This window comes from Vigna umbellata, chromosome 1 (assembly GCF_029865625.1).
Source record: "Vigna umbellata cultivar VRB3 chromosome 1, Vumbellata_1.0, whole genome shotgun sequence".
NCBI classification, from domain to species: Eukaryota; Viridiplantae; Streptophyta; class Magnoliopsida; order Fabales; family Fabaceae; genus Vigna; species Vigna umbellata.
In genome coordinates this window covers 19,358,330-19,377,962 of record NC_142165.1, presented here as the reverse complement: position 1 = coordinate 19,377,962, position 19,633 = coordinate 19,358,330, and the positions used below count along the sequence as shown (strand labels likewise).

Here is a 19,633-nt window from a genome sequence, read left to right as displayed (position 1 = left end):
TTAAGTAATCATGGGTTTTCACAAGATTTGAGTCTAATTTTTATAAATTAAAATTAATTTTCAAGACCCATAGTAATTTTCAAGTCAATTATTTATTTAATATTTATATACATTAAAAAATTATATTAGCTAAAAATAAAATAAATTTATTTTATATAAATTTCATATTATAAACTAATTTTATAAATTAAATTAAACTTAAAATTACTTTTTAATATAAAATCAAAATATCTATGTTAATAAAATTTATTATTTATTACATTTATTGTATTATTCACTATTAACCTATCTATTAATATATAATCACAACTAAAACTTATTTTATATATATTAAAAATCTGGTAGAAACTAAAATATAGAAATAAGACAAATTATACACTAATTTTTGTAAGATTAACTCTTGATAATATCAAGATATATTTTACTTGATAGAGATGCAATTTGATTTAAATTTTGCACTAAATTGAACATATGCTTTTGGAACCTGACATAATGGTAGCTCTTGCTCCTTGTATCAACCAAAAGTCTAAAAAGTAATCAATATCCAAACATCTACCATGTGTTTGTCCTAAAACCAAGTTTGTCGGAGGCAAAATCTCAGCAAAGTCAAAGATGGACTCAAACCCCAACCAAACCCAAATCTAGTGGAACAATGACAACATATTACAAATTACTACTTTATACGCAAAGATAAATAGAAACAATAAGAACACATATTCATTCATCAACATAATGCAGTATTCTCAACATCCAGAAGGAACATAACCGATTCAAAAGAGAAAGAAAACTTACTAATTTTACAGCTAATTAAAAATTAACAAAATAATATTACACTAAATGAAATGTAACAATTAATAATTGTTAATTATTTGGCAGATCCTCTGCCAATCATTTCCTTGTACCTCATGATGGAATCCAGCCTCTGCAGCTTCAGCTGCTGCTTGAACTTGTTGATGAAGTCGTCAGCCTTAGCGTCCACCTCCTCGTCTACTACAGCGCCGCTCACCTTCTCTTCCCTCACCGTGGCCGGGCGGCGGTTCTCCACAATGTCCTCCTCCTTAAAGTGCGCGAACGCGGATTTGCTGCTTGCCGACTTTTTCATCTTCCGAGGCAGTTTCACCGAAACCTCTCCGGAAGAAGGCTTGGTGTCCGAGTGCGTCCTCGTGAAATGACCATCTTGCCCCTGCTGCTGTAATTTGCTGTAAATCTCATCCAACGAAGAACCCTCTTCGCGGTCTCCGAGACTGTAGTCATGACCGCCGCCGCTCACGACAGGAAAGTCGTCGTCTTCTTCTTTTTCCTCGTCGGTTTCGACCACCTGGGGTGACGGCAAGTGGGATTTGTCCGGCGTGTGGGAAAGTGTGGCGGCTTGTGGAGCTTGGAGAGTGAGTTTTGAAGTGAAGGGTTCGGTGGGAAGGTAAGTGTAGAGGTTGATGGATTTGAGTCTTTGAAGGAGTGAAGGAGATCTAGCAAGTTGGAAGCTTTCGTTTTCATGGGTATGGTTTTGGGTTTGAGATTCATGGAAGTGTGGGTATGGAGGGTCTTGGGAGGAGTAGAAGTTGATGGATTTGAGTCTCTGCAAGATGGAAGGGGATCTAGGGAGGTGGGGTTGTGGAAAGTCATTAGCTTGATGATGTTGGGCATGAGGGTCTTGGTGGTGGTGGTGGTGTTTGGAGCTGGCAAGGTTGGAGATGATGAAGATGGTTCCGATGACTAGTTGGAGGAGGAGGAAGAAGACGGTGGGTGTGAACCAGCTGTAAAGGGTGGCCAAGAATGTCGGGGAGGATGAGACTGCTTCCTCAAGCATGGTTCTGGTTTGAAGGTTTAGAGGTTGAAGAAGAGAGAAGAGGTTGTTGGTGGGTTGGTTGGGTTTGATTTGGTTATGTAGAGTGTGTGTACTTGTTTAGTGTTTAGATATTTAGCTAATGTTATTGAGGGTGTCGACAGGGTAAATTATATGTACGGTTGTGAGGGTCACTTAAATTTATATGCTTTATTCAATCACCAATTAATTATTTATAAATAAATATATAAATAAATAAATAGAAAGAAATTAAATTTACATAATATGAGAATATTGGTAAGGGTAAAAGTTAATTTTATTTATTTATTTTGTTGGTATTAAATGGTGTATAAAGAAAAAGCATGTGAAATAAAAGGATTGGTTGAGAGAACTCGAAGATCGAGGAAAGCGTGGTGGCATATGATGGGTCTGCAGCAAAAGGACAAAATTAGAGGGTAGATTTGTGAAACGTGGGACACTTCTTGTTGAATTTTGGGATATTCATTTCGACCTTCACTCCCACAAAACCAACACATTTTTTTTTTCTCGATTTAATTTCAACCCATTTTATGAATCTAGAGGTATGGGTTATCACCCCAACCACTCAATTCATTAATTTCACTTATCTTTTTATAAGAAAATTATATATGAAATTCACATTAGTTTTTGTTTTAAATTATATATATTTTTTAATTTAATTGAGTTAAATATTGATATATAAAATAGTGTTTGTTTGAACTATATCTTATATATTAGTATAAAAAGTTGTTTAATACATAAAAAAAAATATTATCGTTTAATCTATTTCAAATTTAAAAGATACTAAATTTTAATTTTATATAAAAATTAAAAACATGTTTATTCATAAAAAAATGTTATAAAAATAAACTTTCATTCATGAATTTCACTTATCTTCAAAAAAGAATAAACTTTTATATAATATTTATCATTAACATTTCCATTAGATATGAAACGGTTATATTGATACTTGGATATCTACCATTAAACTCTATATACAAGTATAGGTTAAATGTTAATAGATGCATATGTAAATATAACTTTGATGTTTGGAAATTTCTATTTTGAGCATAAGGATCTGAACTTACCAAATGTAGATAAATGCATGTTACACTTTTAGTATACCGTCTTCTGCTTTTCAAATCCAAATCAACAAAACCTATCCTAACACTAAATTCAATATTTTTCTTCTCCATTCCAAATTCTTGTTTTTCTATTATCTCATTTATAAAAGTAAAAAAAAAACCTAATTATAAAAAAAGTAGATTTTTAAAATCATATTTAATAGTCCTATCGATTTAAGAATGAGGTCTAAAATAATTTAAATATTTTTATTATTATTTAATACATTTAAAAAAAATCATAAAGATATTAGATCAACAACAATGCAAATATAATGTTTTTAAAAAAAGGTTAATAACTTATTCTTTTTTAAAATACATTGAAAGTTAACATGGATTTTTAAAAACACGGATAAGATTAGTATAATTAGAAGAAAAAAATCAATAAAAGTGGAAGTGTGATTTATTAATATAGACAATTGTATTAGTTTTTGCACATGCAATTCCTTGTATGGTGGACTTAACAGGTGTGAAACGGTTGAATAATGTAGCTATTTTGGTATTAATTAATGGGTTGGGACAGTAGTGAGTTTCTATTAATTCTCATTTTTTAATTCATTTACGTACTCATGAATTTATGTCTTAAGTTAGCGTCTGTATATTGTTTTCTCCTTCCCACCACTTAGTTGTCACAACATTAGAATACAAGTATACTTACTACCTTTTTAATGCTTCTATCTCTTACCATTTTATTAGATTAATCACATGACAGACTTTATATATATATATATATATAATATTTCAAAGACTAAATTATCAGTACATATTTATTAAGTGAAACCTAAATGCTAATATCCTTACGTGTTTTAACCAAATTATTAAAAAACAAAAATTGTGGAGGGAAGATTTAAATTTTGAAATTTAAAATAAAATATGAAATCTTCTCTTTCTTGGTCAAGATTTGGAGGTGTACAAAACATTTCTTTAACTGTTATTTATTCATGTCTTTTCTTTTACTTAAAGGAAAATTGTATCTTGTCAATCGAATAACACTTGACAACATATTTTTTCATAGAAAAAAATTGACAATGAATTCTGTCTGAGTAGAGGGAAAATACCATCCTCATTTTTTTTAATTAAAAAGTTATGATTCTAAAGTGATATTTTTGGATGTCACCACACTAATCCAAAGATATATTCTTCAATTGACTCACGTATAACCCAAATACATTCCAAATTAAAATATTGGTTGCAACAACAAATTATTAAAAAGACCTATAGTTTGTAAGCCAAATAATAAGATTTATCCCAATCTTTAATGCAAAACAAAAAATAGAAAAAAAATTTAAAAGAATACAGAAAGTACTGTTTACCATCACAGACACCACTTTTGCACAAGAGAAAAGTATTTGAAGCTCATGGGATAATTGAACCACAATAAATAAATATAGATACAACCTTAACCTCTTATCATGCTCCTTATATATGCACAACCTTATCTTGTTGTTTTTAACTAAAAGTAGGCATTTATTGATTGATGCTTTTCTTGTATCCCTTTCACATGCACAACTAATTCAAGCATGATTGACTAACTGGCTTACCTTCCTCCGCATATGATGATTCTTCTATTCTTTCATCTTGACTTTAAACTATTAGAATTGGACTTTTAAGCTTAACTCAACTCCACAAAATCGACTTGTACGGTGAGGTTTGCACTCCACTTTATATATTATAATTTGACCTTATTTATAGTCGTGGGATTTCCAACACACCCCCTTCACATCAAGGTATAGACATCTTGGGTGTGATAATAGAAATTGGATGGTCCGATAACAGCCCGATAGCGGGTAGAATAGAAGAATAGAATGCACACATAGATCTCGCTAGAATAGGTTTCAACCATGACTTTGATACCATATTAGAAGTGGACTTTTAAACCTAACTCAACCCCACAAAACTGGTTTGTATAGTGAGATTAGCACCTCACTTTATATATTATAATTTGGCCTTATCTCTAGTCATGAAACTTCCAACACAAACATTCAAAGTTTGATGACTCTACTCTCTTCTCATCCATTATTGTAATAAACAAGCCTTCATGTAACAAGTTGTTCCTCCATGTGAAAAAATCTTCTAATTTATAGTTGAAGATTCTCTTATGTAACAATTTCCTCTCTTTATTCTTGTAGATATCTCATATTATTTAGAAATGTGACCAAACTATGAAATATGAGAGTGTACAAATCTTATATTACAAAAGATAGTTTTGGAAGTTGAGTTAAATATTTAAACTTTACTTTTTAAATCTTAACCTTTTTACATGTCCAAAATTATGAGGTAAGAAAAATTAATCTCAATTAAATTTACTATTCCAGTTAAAGGTTTTTCGTATACATATAAACAAAACCATAACATTACTCCTAGAGTAAATATACATTCATATAATAGACTTCCTGATGCAATAGTAATATATTTGAGATTAAATTATATTTACAACTAATACAAACATATGCTAATTAAAACTAAAACTAATACAAAAATCAATTAATTTGAAATCGTCTAAAAAGCAAAAACCATTGTAACTTTGAAGGAAAAAGAAGTTACAGGCTAAATAATTCTAAGCATGGTACAATAATTACTATACAAATTATGTATCAAATAACTTAGATTTTTAATTGCAAATCATTTCACATTGTGAATTGGAAAATACATATACATTTAAAAAGTGTAACATATATAAGACATATAAACTTAAACATGTAAAAATCTAATTAATAATAACCACGTCAAAAAAAGAGTGATTATATTGTATCAATAAGTGGACTATATTCGATTAAACTAGGTTGATTAAGTAGCTTAACACAAGGTAGAGGAGATTAGCACCACTTTTAGGCTTTGAAACTTGATTAACGCCTCATTTGGGCTTGTTTTGGGCCTTGAAGGTTCATTTGGACTTGGAAGAGTGGAGGAACATTGATGAGTGCTTGACGTTAGTGAATTTCAATGCTTAATTAACAGTTATCTTGTTTTTATTATGTATAAAAATTGTGATAACTATCCAATTTTACTTGTTTTGTAGAATCACACCAATTCAAGGAGTTAAACATGCATTTTGATGAAAAGAAGAAGATTTGCAATCATTTTGGAAGAATCTGACATGCCACATTTGGAGCGTCACTTAAGGGCTTGAGCCATAGAAGAAAATCCACCAAGGAAGGCTTCCTTAACCCATTAACTAAACTTGAGCCATGTATGAGTGCTTCATTATTAAGCAACCTCAAGCAGCTCAAGCTATAGGGGAACCCACCAAAGGAAGAAACCTCAATGCGAGAGCTATAAGTCACCACTTGAGTCGTGTTGCGAAAGTCTATAAATACAAGTACCTTGGAGAGAAGTAAGAAAAAATAAAGAGATCCAAAAAATAGAAATAAACTTCAGTCTTAGCCCTCTTAGGATGATTTTAGAGAGAGACTCATAATCCTTGAACTTCAAATATACATCCTTAGAGGATTAGGAGATGTTTTCCTCCTTACTTGTAATTCTTTCTATCTTCACAAGGAGCTAAATCTCCATGTGTTGGAGCATGATGTAGTAGATTCAAACTCTCTTGTAATTGGTGACTGACAAGTTTCATACAGGACAGTAGGCAAACTATTAGTCTTTTGGTACCGAGATGGGCTTGGAGTACCATAAAGAGGACTCTAGGACTTGATCACGTGAAGCTACAAACTTGAAGGAAGATCTAATGCAAGAGAAGAGGGATTTGTGAAATCAAACTCCAACACGATTTTAATACTATAATCACTCATTTGATTGCTTAAAATGATTTATAGATTAATGTGACAACACCCTCACTTTTCACTCTCACAGTTTCTACATAAAAATAGTCTCATATCAAATCAAACTAATCATAACATTGTTATTTAAACCAAATCTCTGTAGATATGACACTTATTTACTACATTAACCCAGTATACTTGCTGGTATATTCCTGGCCTTGCAATAGTCAATCGAACAAGTTTTTGGCATCATTGTCGGGAATTTAAGTCAAGAAATCTTTGTTTAAGATTAGATTGATCATCATATAAATATGTATATTGTTGTAAAAAGAACTAACCCATTTTATTTTTTCTGTTATTTTTTGTTTTATGGTTATTGTTTTATTGATTTTCATTATTTTTGCATAAATTTGGTGATGTAAAGTTGTTCACTACTATTTTTAGTTGTTGTGCGTGCAAAAAAGAGAAAAACAGTCTCTGTTGTTTGATTTAAAGGTAGAACAAACATTTAGAAGGCACAACAACAAGAGCAGAAAACATGGAAAAATCTTTACGCTACTGCTCAAGCTGCAAACTGAAGTCGTGCTCATTTTGATCTAGAGACAAATCTTGATATGGAAATAGACTCTTCAAATCAAATGGTTGCTGAAAACAATAAAAAAGTACTACTTGGAGATTGCACTCAACAAAGAGGGCCACAACACTTCTCAAACATAGTAAAACCGTAAAAAAAAGTGGAAATGAAACCTGCTTTACTTTCTCTTATCACAACAAATCAATTTGCTGGATTAGATCAAGAAGACACATTCGATCACTTAACCACATTATGTTAACTGTGTAAAACCTTGAAAACATATTTTGATGATGAGGTAACTATTTACCTTAGTTAAAAAAATACTACAACATATATATTAAAAAAAATATTCAACCATTTCCAAAAATATAATTTATGATATTAAAAGGAGAATGATAGTATAAAAAATGCAAAAGCTAAAAACCTAATGATTTAAAAATTAATTTTGAAGAGGTTATTTAAATAGAGAACATAATATGTTTTCAATTTTGGTGAATTATTTATTTAAAACCTAAACATACTATTTATGATATTAATGGGAATGATGGAAACTAAAATAAAGAGATGTAAAAGCTAAACCAAATGGCGCAAAGTATCATATGAAACATAACTAAAAACTACTACTACTGAAAAGTAAAAAAAGGAAAGAAAAATAGTTGTTAAAAAGATTTGAGAATAACATATATGATAAATGATATGACTACAGAATTAGGGTACACCAAAGAAATAAAGTATTAACAAAATATTTTGCTTACTTATTTTTGAAGTGAATGGTCCTGAGCTTTTGAATTTCACTTTCTTGGTGAAATATAACCTTTTATGTGATTATAACATTTTGACGTTACCATAATTGAAGAATTAATTTAATATTGAAACAAACCTAATAAAGGAAATTATCGATTCAAATAATAATATTATAAATAGTAATACTAATAATATTAATAATTTAACAAAAATGTTAAATTAAAATATATAATTATTGATTTAGAATAATGTTAAAATAAAATAAAATTATTGATTAAATAATAATAATAATAATATTAATAATTAATAATTAAAGAAAAAGTTTGAATATCATATAATTATTGATTAAAACAGTAATAATATTAATATTAATAATTAAAAAATTTTATGTGTTGATTACAATAATAAAAATAAAAATAATCATATCATTAATATTTAAAGAAAAGTGTTAAAAGAAAATATAATTATTAAACAATATTCTAATAATAATTATTATTATTATATTAATACTTAAGAGAGAAGATGTGAATGGATATGAACTTAATGTCCAATTGAAATATAACCTCTCTAGTTAAAATAATTTGATTTAACTGTATTTGAAAAAATAATTTAATATAGAAACTCCATAAATGAAAATAGTAAAGTCTAACAAATAATTTCAGTTTTCAATAAATTCTAATAAAAAAATTGTAATTAAAAAGTAATAATTAAACTAATAAGTTAAAATAAGATGTAATTATTGATTCAAATAATAATAATAGATGTACAGATATGTATAGAATAAATGTATAGGTAATTATATATGAATAAAGTGAATGTAGACATTTTATATTTATATAAACGTATACTTATTGTCATAGGCGAAAGTCGAAATTGTAAAACCAAAACCCTTCCTAAGACCCTGCCACCGTCTGACGCCGTCTGCCGCCTTCTCTTTGTGGTCACCACGCCGTGCGATTTCAGGTTTTCCAATCTAACTTCTTCTTCTCAGAGTGTTTGTTTTTTGCATTTTGCGCGTATGTATCAATTTTACTGTATATCTTTTCACTTTTCACTTTGTTTCTCTTTTAGCTTTCCAGGGAATGTTTCTTCAACTGATGGTGTTATTAGGTTCAGTGTAGAATATGTTCTTTTATGGAGACCTCATCTCTAATAGTTATGGAAAATGGTATTTGATTTAGGAGCCAGTTGGTGCCACTTTAGGCACCATAGCATTTACTATTTAGGGTTTTTCATTGATATAAACATTAATCCAATGATTACAAATTAAGTGGGTATATAGAGCAGCTAATGTGTATCTCTACAAAAAAGAGATATCCTGTGATCATTGTCCATGGAGGACGTGTTTATAGGGTAGGGGAGAAGTAGCAAAGGGAAGAATAAAAATTCGGTGAGGAATTGGCTAGACATTTGCATTGGGGACAGAGTTTGCCTCTTGCAACAATAGTTGCTGTCTTCTTTTCTGCATTGCCATTTTCTGTTTTACTGATTTCTTTTTTTAAGGTGGAGTTATATTGCTGCTGTAAAGGACTTCTTCTCTTAGAATATCATCTCTTTCCTTTCATACACTATCAGTTTCCATTAGGTTTTGTTAGCTCATATGATTTAAGCTGGAGATATATTGCTGTGCTATGCTATCTTGAATCAAAGAAATTCAACATATTAGAAGTAAACAACATTTTTAGTTACTCCTCGTACTCTCTATTGTATTATGTTTGATGCCTCTGCAATTCTCTCATTTGTTCTACCTCCACAATCCCAATCTGGGAAAACTAAACCACTTAGACACTTTCTCAACTCTTCCTCTATTTTTGCATAGAAATCATTCAAATAAACCATCATCTTCTCCATTCTGTTGAATCCCTGACCTGCCCTCTTAGGGCCTTCATTTGCTGGCCACTGTGGTTGTGGTTCTGACTCTTCTGCCATTATTGGTTGACTTTGACATCTATTAGGAAAGCCTAAACTTTTTTAACTCGTTTTAAGGTGATTCACAACCCCTGTGGAATGACTGAAATGTAGAACTGGAGGGAAAAATGTGGTTGTTTTGCACTTATGATGGTAGATTTCCACTGCTGTTTATCAATGCTTTTCTACAATTTATGCTTGGAATTGAGAACTTATTCATGTTAATATGTTTTATTGACCAATGACATTTCTCTGGGTGCTAAATCATTGTCAACTTGATTTTGATCTGAGATTGATAAACACAGTAGGATATCTTGCATAATATTTATAATTGTTCTTATTTTTGTATGCAACCTGGATGTCATAACCGCTAGTAGTTTGGTGTTAACATGTAAATCCTGCTGTTGAAGTTAAGACTTTTGATTTGGAGGTGTGGCATCATATTTCTGCTCTACCCTGATTGTAGCTGGTTCTGAATGTACATTTGCATTGCTTTAATTGATGTTTTGATGTTGAAACTTGTACAGGGGTGAGAGTGTTACCTAGCTAAAAAGCATGTCAGCTGGGCCTGGACTTGAGTCCCTTGTAGATCGTAAGCCATCTATAAATATTATGTTTTGCCATGATGTTTACTGTGCTTATCAATGACAATTTATTTTAGTTAATTAAACATTGGAAACTAATTCTTCATCAAATTTTGTTTCCGTCATCTGTGAGATATGCTCTAAACATGCTAGTAGTTGCTATACTTTACTGAATCTTTTGTTTGTTGACAGAGACAATTTCAGTCATTACAAATGATGGACGGAATATAGTGGTATGCATTTGTACATGAACAAAGTTCAGTTTTTTTGTCAGTTGTCTTTTAATAAGTGTCATTGCTCAGGCTACAAACATGTCTTTTTGTTCAGGGAGTCCTGAAGGGCTTTGACCAGGCCACAAACATAATTCTTGATGAGTCCCATGAGCGAGTTTATTCTACAAAGGTATGTTGAAACTATGCAGTTGTAGAAACATTCCTTCAAAGATTAATGAGCCATAACTTTAGTGAATTTTGATACGAAGCTTCAAAAGTTAGTTCCTTAAAAGTGGACATGCTCACTATTCAGGGTAAAGTAAGCCCATTTTTTCTATTCAATGTTTAAAAGGCTAAGATTGACCCTTTCCGTTGAAATGTTGTTAAATTATTGAATATGAAACACATAAAACTTACCCCTCTTGCCCACTTGTTCTCTCTATTAGATGACAAGCAAGGCTATGCGGTATTAGATTCTGCATTAGGCAAAGGGCTAGATCCATGTCCACCATGCAAAATGTTAGATATACTTGAGAGTGAGATATTTTTCCACGACTAAGAAAGACCTTGCAAAACTGGTTTGGTAATGCCAACATTCACAACAACCACAGTATTTTTATCATACTAGGAGAGGTCTGTTACATGAATTACACTACACCATTGGGTTTGGTTAAAAACCAAATTCTGAAGGATACTATTCATCAGGAGACTCCTTTGAGTAATTTCCTTCAATGTCCTTCTATGCTCCCTTTACCCATTTTCACAAAACTGAATCATATGATATGCTTTCTTCTTCCGTCTCTAATAACCTTCTTTGAAAATGTCTGTTGTTGGCATCTATGATTTACCAAATATTTTTCCTCTGTTCCTTATTATTGCAATATATATTCACTTTTACACTTAAGCAAAATTCCTTTGGTTCTATAATTCTCACTCCCAAAAATTTAACTACTTTCTATGATTCAACTTGTTATTTTTCTCCATTTTTGGTTGAAGAAAATTTACTTTCTTTGCATGTAATCAATGTTTCCCCTGATATTTTTGTCTGTTTTGTCTTTTATTATGTTGTTTGTGAGCATTGGAATTTCCCCCTTGAATTCGAGGACAAGAACCTTCTAAAAGAAAGATAAAATGCTGGAATACTTCTCTGCCTTTTTATTCATTCATTTCAGTGTTTTAATAGGAAGAGAATTCCGATACATCTATTAGCCTTCTGCCGCAATGAAGGGAATGGCAGAATTGGTAATAATGGAATGAAACTGGAAGCTTGTTAAGAAATCTTAAATAACAAACTCAGAAAATAAATTTAATATTCTAGGAATTAGATCTTCCTGTATCTTTCAATTTAGTCTCTGAAATGCACAGGTTTGGAGATGTTTCTCTTGAGTCTGTTGACTTTTGTCCCAATGAAGCTTGGACCTTCCTTGGCATTTCTTGAATTCCTGAATTCTTCTCAATGTTGGGCTCCCTATCATGTTATTTTGAAAATTATCTCTCAATCTATGCCTCTGCCTCGACAATGATTGTTGCATTTTTTTTCTTCTATGTTTTGTTGTGCTCTTCTGTATTTTTTATATATGCTGCATCTATCTTTCTCCATAACTGGATTCTTGAGTAAAAGTGATTTTGTGTGTATCGGAAGTGATGAAATGGAAGAGGGATTGTTAGCAAAAAAATGATGAGTAAAACAAAGTAAAGCCTTCTGTTCTAGGGGGTTCACAAAGTCTATTGCGTGCTTGTCTCCTGAAGCCCCATTGTTTTTTTACTAATTACGTAACAGGTGGAATGGTAAAGTCTTCATATACATGCATACATACATAACTATATATATGTCTATAGATTAGAAAAAAGAAACAAAAGTAACATTACAATTTGAAGTGTTGTTCTCAGCCGTTAAAACATGGGACAGTAAAGTTCTGGTTACTTCCTCCAAAGTGAGATTGTTCACTTTAGAAAAGTCAATCCCTAGCTTTGACCTATTGATTGCTCTACCAGGAATAGTCAATTTTTTTTTTAATTTTGCTATAATTTCTCCCGATCCTAAATTTTTTCTTCATTTAAATTGTTGTATCAGCTGAATATTATTTCTTGAACGTCACACTTTAAGTCTTGTGTATGTCTTCATGATGTCATCATGGTTCGTGTTTCTAACTGCAGGAAGGTGTACAACAACTTGTTCTTGGTTTATACATCATCAGGGGTGACAACATGTATGACCCTTACTCCATTTTTCAAGTTGTTAATCACATAGATTTCATGTTGTGGTACTATTTACATGCCGTAAGTTATGTATGATGGTTTCCCTTTGGTCATTGCAGAAGTGTTGTTGGTGAACTGGACGAAGATCTGGATTCTAATCTGGATTTATCAAAACTTAGAGCTCATCCCTTGAAACCTGTCATCCATTGAGTGGAAATACTTTCCATGGATCTGCTGGGTGAAAAGAGTGAGTTTTGCGGCACGTTATACCAATTACGCTGTGAAACTCTCTAAGAATATGATGCCAGATAGCAGAACTTTTCCAATATTCTGATTCTATTAAGCATGTAAGTTTTGTCAAACAAATGAATGCAACAAATTTGTGACTATCTGTCGTGAAGAAACTGTCCTCTATTTGGTTAAAATTGATACGGAAGTTATTTACAAGTGAAAAATGTGTATGATTATAGTTATTTTAAAAAATTACAAAAAAGTAAAACTCTTTCTTTTTTCTTTTTCTGTGTGTATTGAATTGAATGCAGCATGAACAAGGCATGTGAAATTGATTTTTGAGGGGGAAGAAGATTCGAATGTCAACAAACACGTGCTGGTGGCATAGGAACATTATCTTAATCGTAGAGGTGAATGTTATTTTAATCATAAATTGATTGAATAAATAATTTAAAAAATATACAATTATATATTAAATAATTAAATTATAATAATATAAGAAGAAACTAATGGCTAGATATTTTATCTTTTATCTTTTGTTTATTTGTTATTACCATAAATAATGTAATCAATAGGGTAAAGCTGTATGGATTACCATAAATTTGTTCGTCTTCACAGTCATGGTCATGATCTAATGTTTTGGTAATCAACATTGATAATATTAATAACACTTATAATAATAGATATAGATAAAGTATTGGAATCACCACCATTTTGTTTTTCCTGAAGTTCTTCTTCATAATCCAATGTGTAGACAAGAGTTAACCCTGTCGAATGCAAATTTAAAATTGTTCCCTTTTGAAAAGGAGTAACATAAGTTCGGAACTTCATACCATCCTAGAATCACGCTGTAAAATGTAAATGTTCTTACTCCTATATAAGCCCATTAGCTTAACAGAATGGAGGAATTTTAGAATTTTGGGGTGCAGGAAGAAAAACGAGGGATGCAAGAAGAAGCACCCCAGTCTACTATTTTACACTCCCATTTCCATCCTTATATTAAGCCTAATTCCCTTTATTTCTTTTACACTGTATTTTACTATCTTACCCATTGTTTTATATCTTTTGGGTTCAGCTTCTTTTATTTCAACTTTTATACTCACAATATTTTTACTATTTGTTATTTTATATTTTTCACATATAGACCGATTTCTTTATTTTAAATCAAAATTGCATATTATGAAAATTTTTATAATAATATTTAAAACTCTTAATTATCATGTTGAATCGTAGATGTATAATATTTTTATTTTTTATTTTTAAACAATAAACATAAAAACATAAAAAGTTACTTTTGTGGTAGTAAGTCATTCTATAGTTTTATTTTTAAATTGAACATTTTTTGGGACATTTTTAAAGTTTTTCGTTTTTATATTTTCTTGCTTACTTTCACCCTTTTGTTTTTCGTAATGTATATATTTATTAAACTTACTTTTTAACTTTTAGTATATACATTACATTATATATACATATAAATTACAATAAATATCTTAAGAAAAATATTTGTAATTTCCACCCCGCGTTTTTAGGAGCTCTTTTTCGATGATAATACTTTTAGGATTTTTGGTAGCATTTGATCTCTTTCAATAAATTTTAATATATTTAATTCTATTTTCAATTTCACTTGTATACATAAATAATTACAAAAAGTATTATATCATATTTAATGTAGAAATTATTTATATTTTAAAATATTATTAATCATAGATATAAATATATATATATATATATATATATATATATATATATATATATATAATATATATATATATATATATATATATATATATATATAATATATATATATATAATATATATATATATATATATATATATATATATATATATATATACTTGAAAGTTATTAATTTACTATGATTTTTAAATATTTACCCATTTATTTTGTGCAGAGCAAAAACTAAATATCAGTTATTTTATAAGAAATAAAAATTCAAAACACAATTGTGTGATTTTAAATTTTTGTGTGGTGTTTGATTCCAAGTTGAGTTTGAATTGAACAAAAAATCAAATATATTTTAAACCAATCTAACAAGAAATATTGGTGTTGTTACGAAAGGGAACTTGCGATCCCAAACCCTTCCGAAGACTTGCAATCAAATATATTCCACCGCCGTACTCTTTGTCGCCCCCGACGTGCCGCGATATCAGGTTTTCCAATCTAGACTTCTCAGAATGTTTGTTTTTTTGCTTTGTGCGCCGTTTTATCTATCAATTTCACTGTATACCTTTTCACTCTGTTTCTGCTTTAGCTTTCCAGAGAATGTTTCTTCAACTGATTGGACTACTAGATTCATTGTAGAAAATGTTCTTTCACTGACACCCCTTCCCTAATAGTACCGGAAAACTGTGTTTAATTCAGGAGTCAGTTGGTGCAACCTTATGCACTTTAACAGTAGTTTTTAGGGTTTTCTTTCATTGGGATAAACATAAACCTAATAATTGCGAAATACGTGTGCGTTTAGTATATATCTCAACCGAGAGGAGATGTACTGTGATCATTGTCCATGGAGGACGTGTTTACAGGACATGGGAGAGAGTAGCAAAGGGGTCAATGGAAATTAGGTGACAACATTGTTAGGCGTTTGCCTTGGGGGATAGTGTTCGCCCCTTGCATTTCTAGATGTTATCTTTTTTTCTGCATTTTAAATTCCTTGGAATTTTGAAATTTTCTATCCATATAGAAGCTTTGCTGCTTTGTTAAATTTTGTAATGAAATAAATCTAAATAATTTATGTGAATGAATTTTCTTACAAATGGAGGTATTCATCTATTAACAATTCAGCTTGCTGGTATTTTAAATTCCTCGGAATTTTCAAATGAATAACCCTAAAGCACAGGCACATGGCATTGAAATATCACTTTTATTTTACAATCATCCTAGAGCCCATCCTTTTTGCTGCTTTGGGGATGACTAATCTTAATCCTAACTCATCTGAATTGCCTCTACAGTCGAAAAGGTCCCCTGACTTGACTAGAATGCCAAATTAATTCAGAGGCAGTTTCACTATTTCAAAACTCTGGTTTGACAAACTTGTTTTGTTTGACTTTGATCTGCCTTTTTATTTTACAAGTTTATTCTTTGCCTCACTGCAAGTTTGTTGTTTGCAACAAAACACTTACACCATGAATCTTATCTTAATTGTGACATACTTTCCTTCATTTAAATAGTTATACCTTTTTCTTCAACTAACGTGAAGAGTTTCAATGGAGAACGGAGACATCCCTGAGAATGCCAACGAGCGTATGTATATGCATTTCCTTTTTGTTTCTTGATTTTCACTTTTGTAATTTTATATATACATATGAACATCATTATTTTGTATTTTGTATTGTGTCATTTACAGATTGTCCAGGCCCTCAGTCTGAATCTGCTGGAAAATCTGATGCATGTGAAGGGTGCCCAAATCAGCAAATTTGTGCCACTGCTCCCAAAGGACCTGACCCTGGTACTCTTCTTTATCTTATTCTTTTATACTTCTTTCCAGCGACTATCAATTTCTAAACAACGACATGATTTATTTATGGAAGCATGTTCTAGGTTATTTAGTATATACATTGCTTGTATATGATTTCCCCCTAGGCTTTGTTATCACTCATCTTGTTTAGTTTACATGGCTAGTAGATGATTTTCCCCTAGGCTTTGTTATCACTGCTTTATGGATTGAATATCTTCCTTCAGTCATACCCTTGTCAGGGATGTAGGATTTTTTTGGATGCCATTGTTATGTGAAGAAATTTTAAACAAGGACTGGGGAAACATTCGAGGTGTCATTGTTTTGCTTAGTTTACTTATTGTTTAATCTAACTGGTTGTTAACTCTGTGGACTATTGATTGTGGTTATACTCTTTGTAGGTTTTAAATGCGTTTTATGGATGTAGTTAGGAGTAATTAAGTATAGTTTAGCTTCAAATAAACTTCTTTTCTGATTGTCTTATTCAAATTAATAGAGTCCATTCCGTAATATTGATTTGATTCTGATGCATAGGGATTTTAGAATATTGTTTCCTGAAATTTGTTGATATCTCATTCTCTTTGTTCAGTCTTGTCCGTTTTAAAACCTGCGTTAGTGTTTGTTATTTCAATGTGACCTATCAACATAAAATGCTTTTTGAGCTTCAGTGCCAACCTTTTCATATTCAATTTTTCAATTTCTGGATTTGTAGTTCTTAGTGTTGTGTCTTGTTGTAGCTGTAACTTTTTATACTGTAAAAGCTAACATAGCACTAAGTAGTCAGTTCCTTCATATAATCTTGTAGAAGACTAAAACATATATTCTGATCAACCTTATGTGTTGAATATCATTTAAGTTTAGGCATAAATTATTCTTAATTAAGGACACTAATTGACATGATAATAAGCTTCATACGGAATGCGAGACCCCTACCAAAATGGTTAAGCTAGCTATTTAGCAAACACAATTAGGCCTGTCACAGTTAAAAAGCAAAATAATAAAATATACAATGCAACACAAACAGAGAAGAAAAAAAGTGCTTAACAGGTTTTGATATCATTGGGTCCTCACAAGATATTAACTCGAGCGGACTGGACAGAAAAAAAGTGCTGAACAGGTTTTATATACCGCATTTTTTTCTCGCTCTTATTTTCCCTTCATTTGATGGTTTACAGTGATAAAGCATTTTTTCTTAATGGCTAGAACATGTGCTCCCTTGCTGTTTTGTATTTTCTGTAGTACTCTTGGGTTGTGTTTGGATAGGGCATTTAAAAACATTTTATAACTTAAAATGTTTTGGAATTGAATTGCCTTCATTTTTGAAAAAAATGGTCCTTCTACCACTGTTTTTGCAGATCTGGTTGCCATTGCAGAAAGAATGGCTACTGTGAAACACAAGATATTGGTCTTGTCGGGAAAGGGAGGAGTTGGTAAGAGCACGTTCTCTGCCCAGCTGGCATTTGCTTTAGCAGCAAGGGATTTTCAAGTGGGTCTTCTTGATGTTGATATTTGTGGTCCAAGTATTCCGAAGATGCTTGGCCTAGAAGGTCAAGAGATACACCAGAGCAACCTTGGCTGGTCTCCTGTGTATGTGGAGTCCAACCTTGGGGTCATGTCAATTGGGTTCATGCTTCCCAACCCCGATGAAGCTGTTATATGGAGAGGCCCACGCAAAAATGGACTTATCAAGCAGTTTCTAAAAGATGTGTACTGGGGTGAACTTGATTTCCTAATCGTGGATGCTCCACCAGGAACCTCAGATGAGCACATTTCCATTGTTCAATGCCTTGATGCCACTGGAGTAGATGGTGCAATCATAGTGACAACACCTCAACAAGTCTCTCTAATTGATGTGAGAAAAGAAGTGAATTTTTGCAAGAAAGTTGGCGTGAAAGTTCTTGGGGTTGTAGAGAATATGAGTAGTCTGTGCCAGCCCATCACAGATTTCAAGTTTATGAGAATGTCTGATAACGGGGAGCAGAAAGATGTTACACAGTGGGTTTGGGAATATATGAAAGAAAAAGCACCAGAAATGCTGAATTTGATTGCTTGCACTGAAGTATTTGATAGCAGGGGCGGGGGAGCAGTGAAAATGTGCAATGAAATGGGGGTACCCTTTCTTGGTAAAGTTCCTTTAGATCCACAGCTTTGTAAGGCAGCTGAAGAAGGTACATCCTGCTTTGCTAATAAAGATTGTGTTGTTAGTGCTCCGGCATTAAAGAAGATTATAGAGGAGTTGATTGAAAATAATGGATGGTTAATGTTATTGAGTAATGGAGCTTAGGAGATATTGATTTATGGTGATCTTTGTAAATCAAAATCTAATTTTATCTATGAACTCTTAGCACAGAAAACATTCCTTGATATTTTAAGGAATGTAAAAGCTTATATGATTTGTGTTTGAGACGTTTTGGGATGTGAAGTATAGGTTTTCTGGGCTTAATGTAGTAACAGATAATATTACAATGAAATAAGTTTTCACGTTTGTATTGACCTCGTAAGTTATAGTCTGTATGCAATGTTTTTTATTTTTTTGTTATTGATTTTTTAGAGTATATTTCTTAAATACATTGGATTTTATAGCTATGCAATCGATTAGTCGTTGTTTGAGTTGCATTTGAATAATGCCAAGTTGAGTGGACAAACTGATTTATAAGAATTTCTATAAAAGTATGAATTGATTTTTATATGAAAAAACTTTTATATATTAATTTTTATGTAATTTTTATATAAATGTTTTTGATTAATCATATTACAAAGTTAATTTTTAGTGTAATATGATTGCTATTTTTAGACAATAGTACTTTCGTTGGTAAATGATATATTTGTGATTTTTTTTTAAGTTAAGTGTTATGTTTTTATCTTTTTATAAAATATGTGGTATTTTTTCTTTAACTATTACAATATGTGGTATTTTTTCTTTAATTATTTCAGAAGTATGGATATGTGATATGTTGTTATTACCAATGTTAAGTAGTCTAATTAGAAACCACTTTATTATATAATTTTGAGGTACTAAATAAATTAGAAAGAAAAATTAAAATTCTTTATTTTAACAATGGTGATG

General features: G+C 31.1%; 3 protein-coding genes across 3 annotated transcripts; 2 read left to right on the top strand and 1 right to left on the bottom strand.

Annotated features, from left to right (window-relative positions):
• Positions 1-695: 695 nt before the first annotated feature.
• LOC124842332 (uncharacterized) lies at positions 696-1,906 on the bottom strand. Its single transcript, XM_047318793.2, has one exon. The coding sequence runs from the start codon at positions 1,805-1,807 to the stop codon at positions 866-868; it is 942 nt and encodes a 313-aa protein (XP_047174749.1). The 5' UTR covers positions 1,808-1,906; the 3' UTR covers positions 696-865.
• Positions 1,907-8,784: 6,878 nt separating this feature from the next.
• Positions 8,785-13,377, top strand: LSM8 (Small nuclear ribonucleoprotein family protein). The gene is made up of 6 exons (XM_088099466.1): positions 8,785-8,922; positions 10,395-10,459; positions 10,644-10,684; positions 10,779-10,853; positions 12,821-12,873; positions 12,982-13,377. The coding sequence occupies exons 2-6, from the start codon at positions 10,423-10,425 to the stop codon at positions 13,070-13,072; spliced, it is 297 nt and encodes a 98-aa protein (XP_087955592.1). The 5' UTR covers positions 8,785-8,922; positions 10,395-10,422; the 3' UTR covers positions 13,073-13,377.
• A 1,732-nt stretch (positions 13,378-15,109) lies between these two features.
• On the top strand, positions 15,110-19,059 carry NBP35 (nucleotide binding protein 35). The gene is made up of 4 exons (XM_047315300.2): positions 15,110-15,262; positions 16,283-16,355; positions 16,459-16,560; positions 17,922-19,059. Exons 2-4 carry the CDS (start codon positions 16,319-16,321, stop codon positions 18,848-18,850), a joined length of 1,068 nt encoding a protein of 355 aa, XP_047171256.1. The 5' UTR covers positions 15,110-15,262; positions 16,283-16,318; the 3' UTR covers positions 18,851-19,059.
• The last annotated feature ends 574 nt before the right edge of the window (positions 19,060-19,633 follow it).

Excerpts from the sequence above, each read along its gene's own strand:
- LOC124842332 (XM_047318793.2), bottom strand. The coding sequence starts at position 1,807 with ATGCTTGAGGAAGCAGTCTCATCCTCCCCGACATTCTTGGCCACCCTT.
- NBP35 (XM_047315300.2), top strand. The coding sequence starts at position 16,319 with ATGGAGAACGGAGACATCCCTGAGAATGCCAACGAGC. Across the intron at positions 16,356-16,458 it reads CCCTGAGAATGCCAACGAGC|ATTGTCCAGGCCCTCAGTCT; the intron begins GTATGTATATGC and ends TGTCATTTACAG. Across the intron at positions 16,561-17,921 it reads TCCCAAAGGACCTGACCCTG|ATCTGGTTGCCATTGCAGAA; the intron begins GTACTCTTCTTT and ends CTGTTTTTGCAG.
- LSM8 (XM_088099466.1), top strand. The coding sequence starts at position 10,423 with ATGTCAGCTGGGCCTGGACTTGAGTCCCTTGTAGATC. Across the intron at positions 10,460-10,643 it reads ACTTGAGTCCCTTGTAGATC|AGACAATTTCAGTCATTACA; the intron begins GTAAGCCATCTA and ends GTTTGTTGACAG. Across the intron at positions 10,854-12,820 it reads AGCGAGTTTATTCTACAAAG|GAAGGTGTACAACAACTTGT; the intron begins GTATGTTGAAAC and ends TTCTAACTGCAG.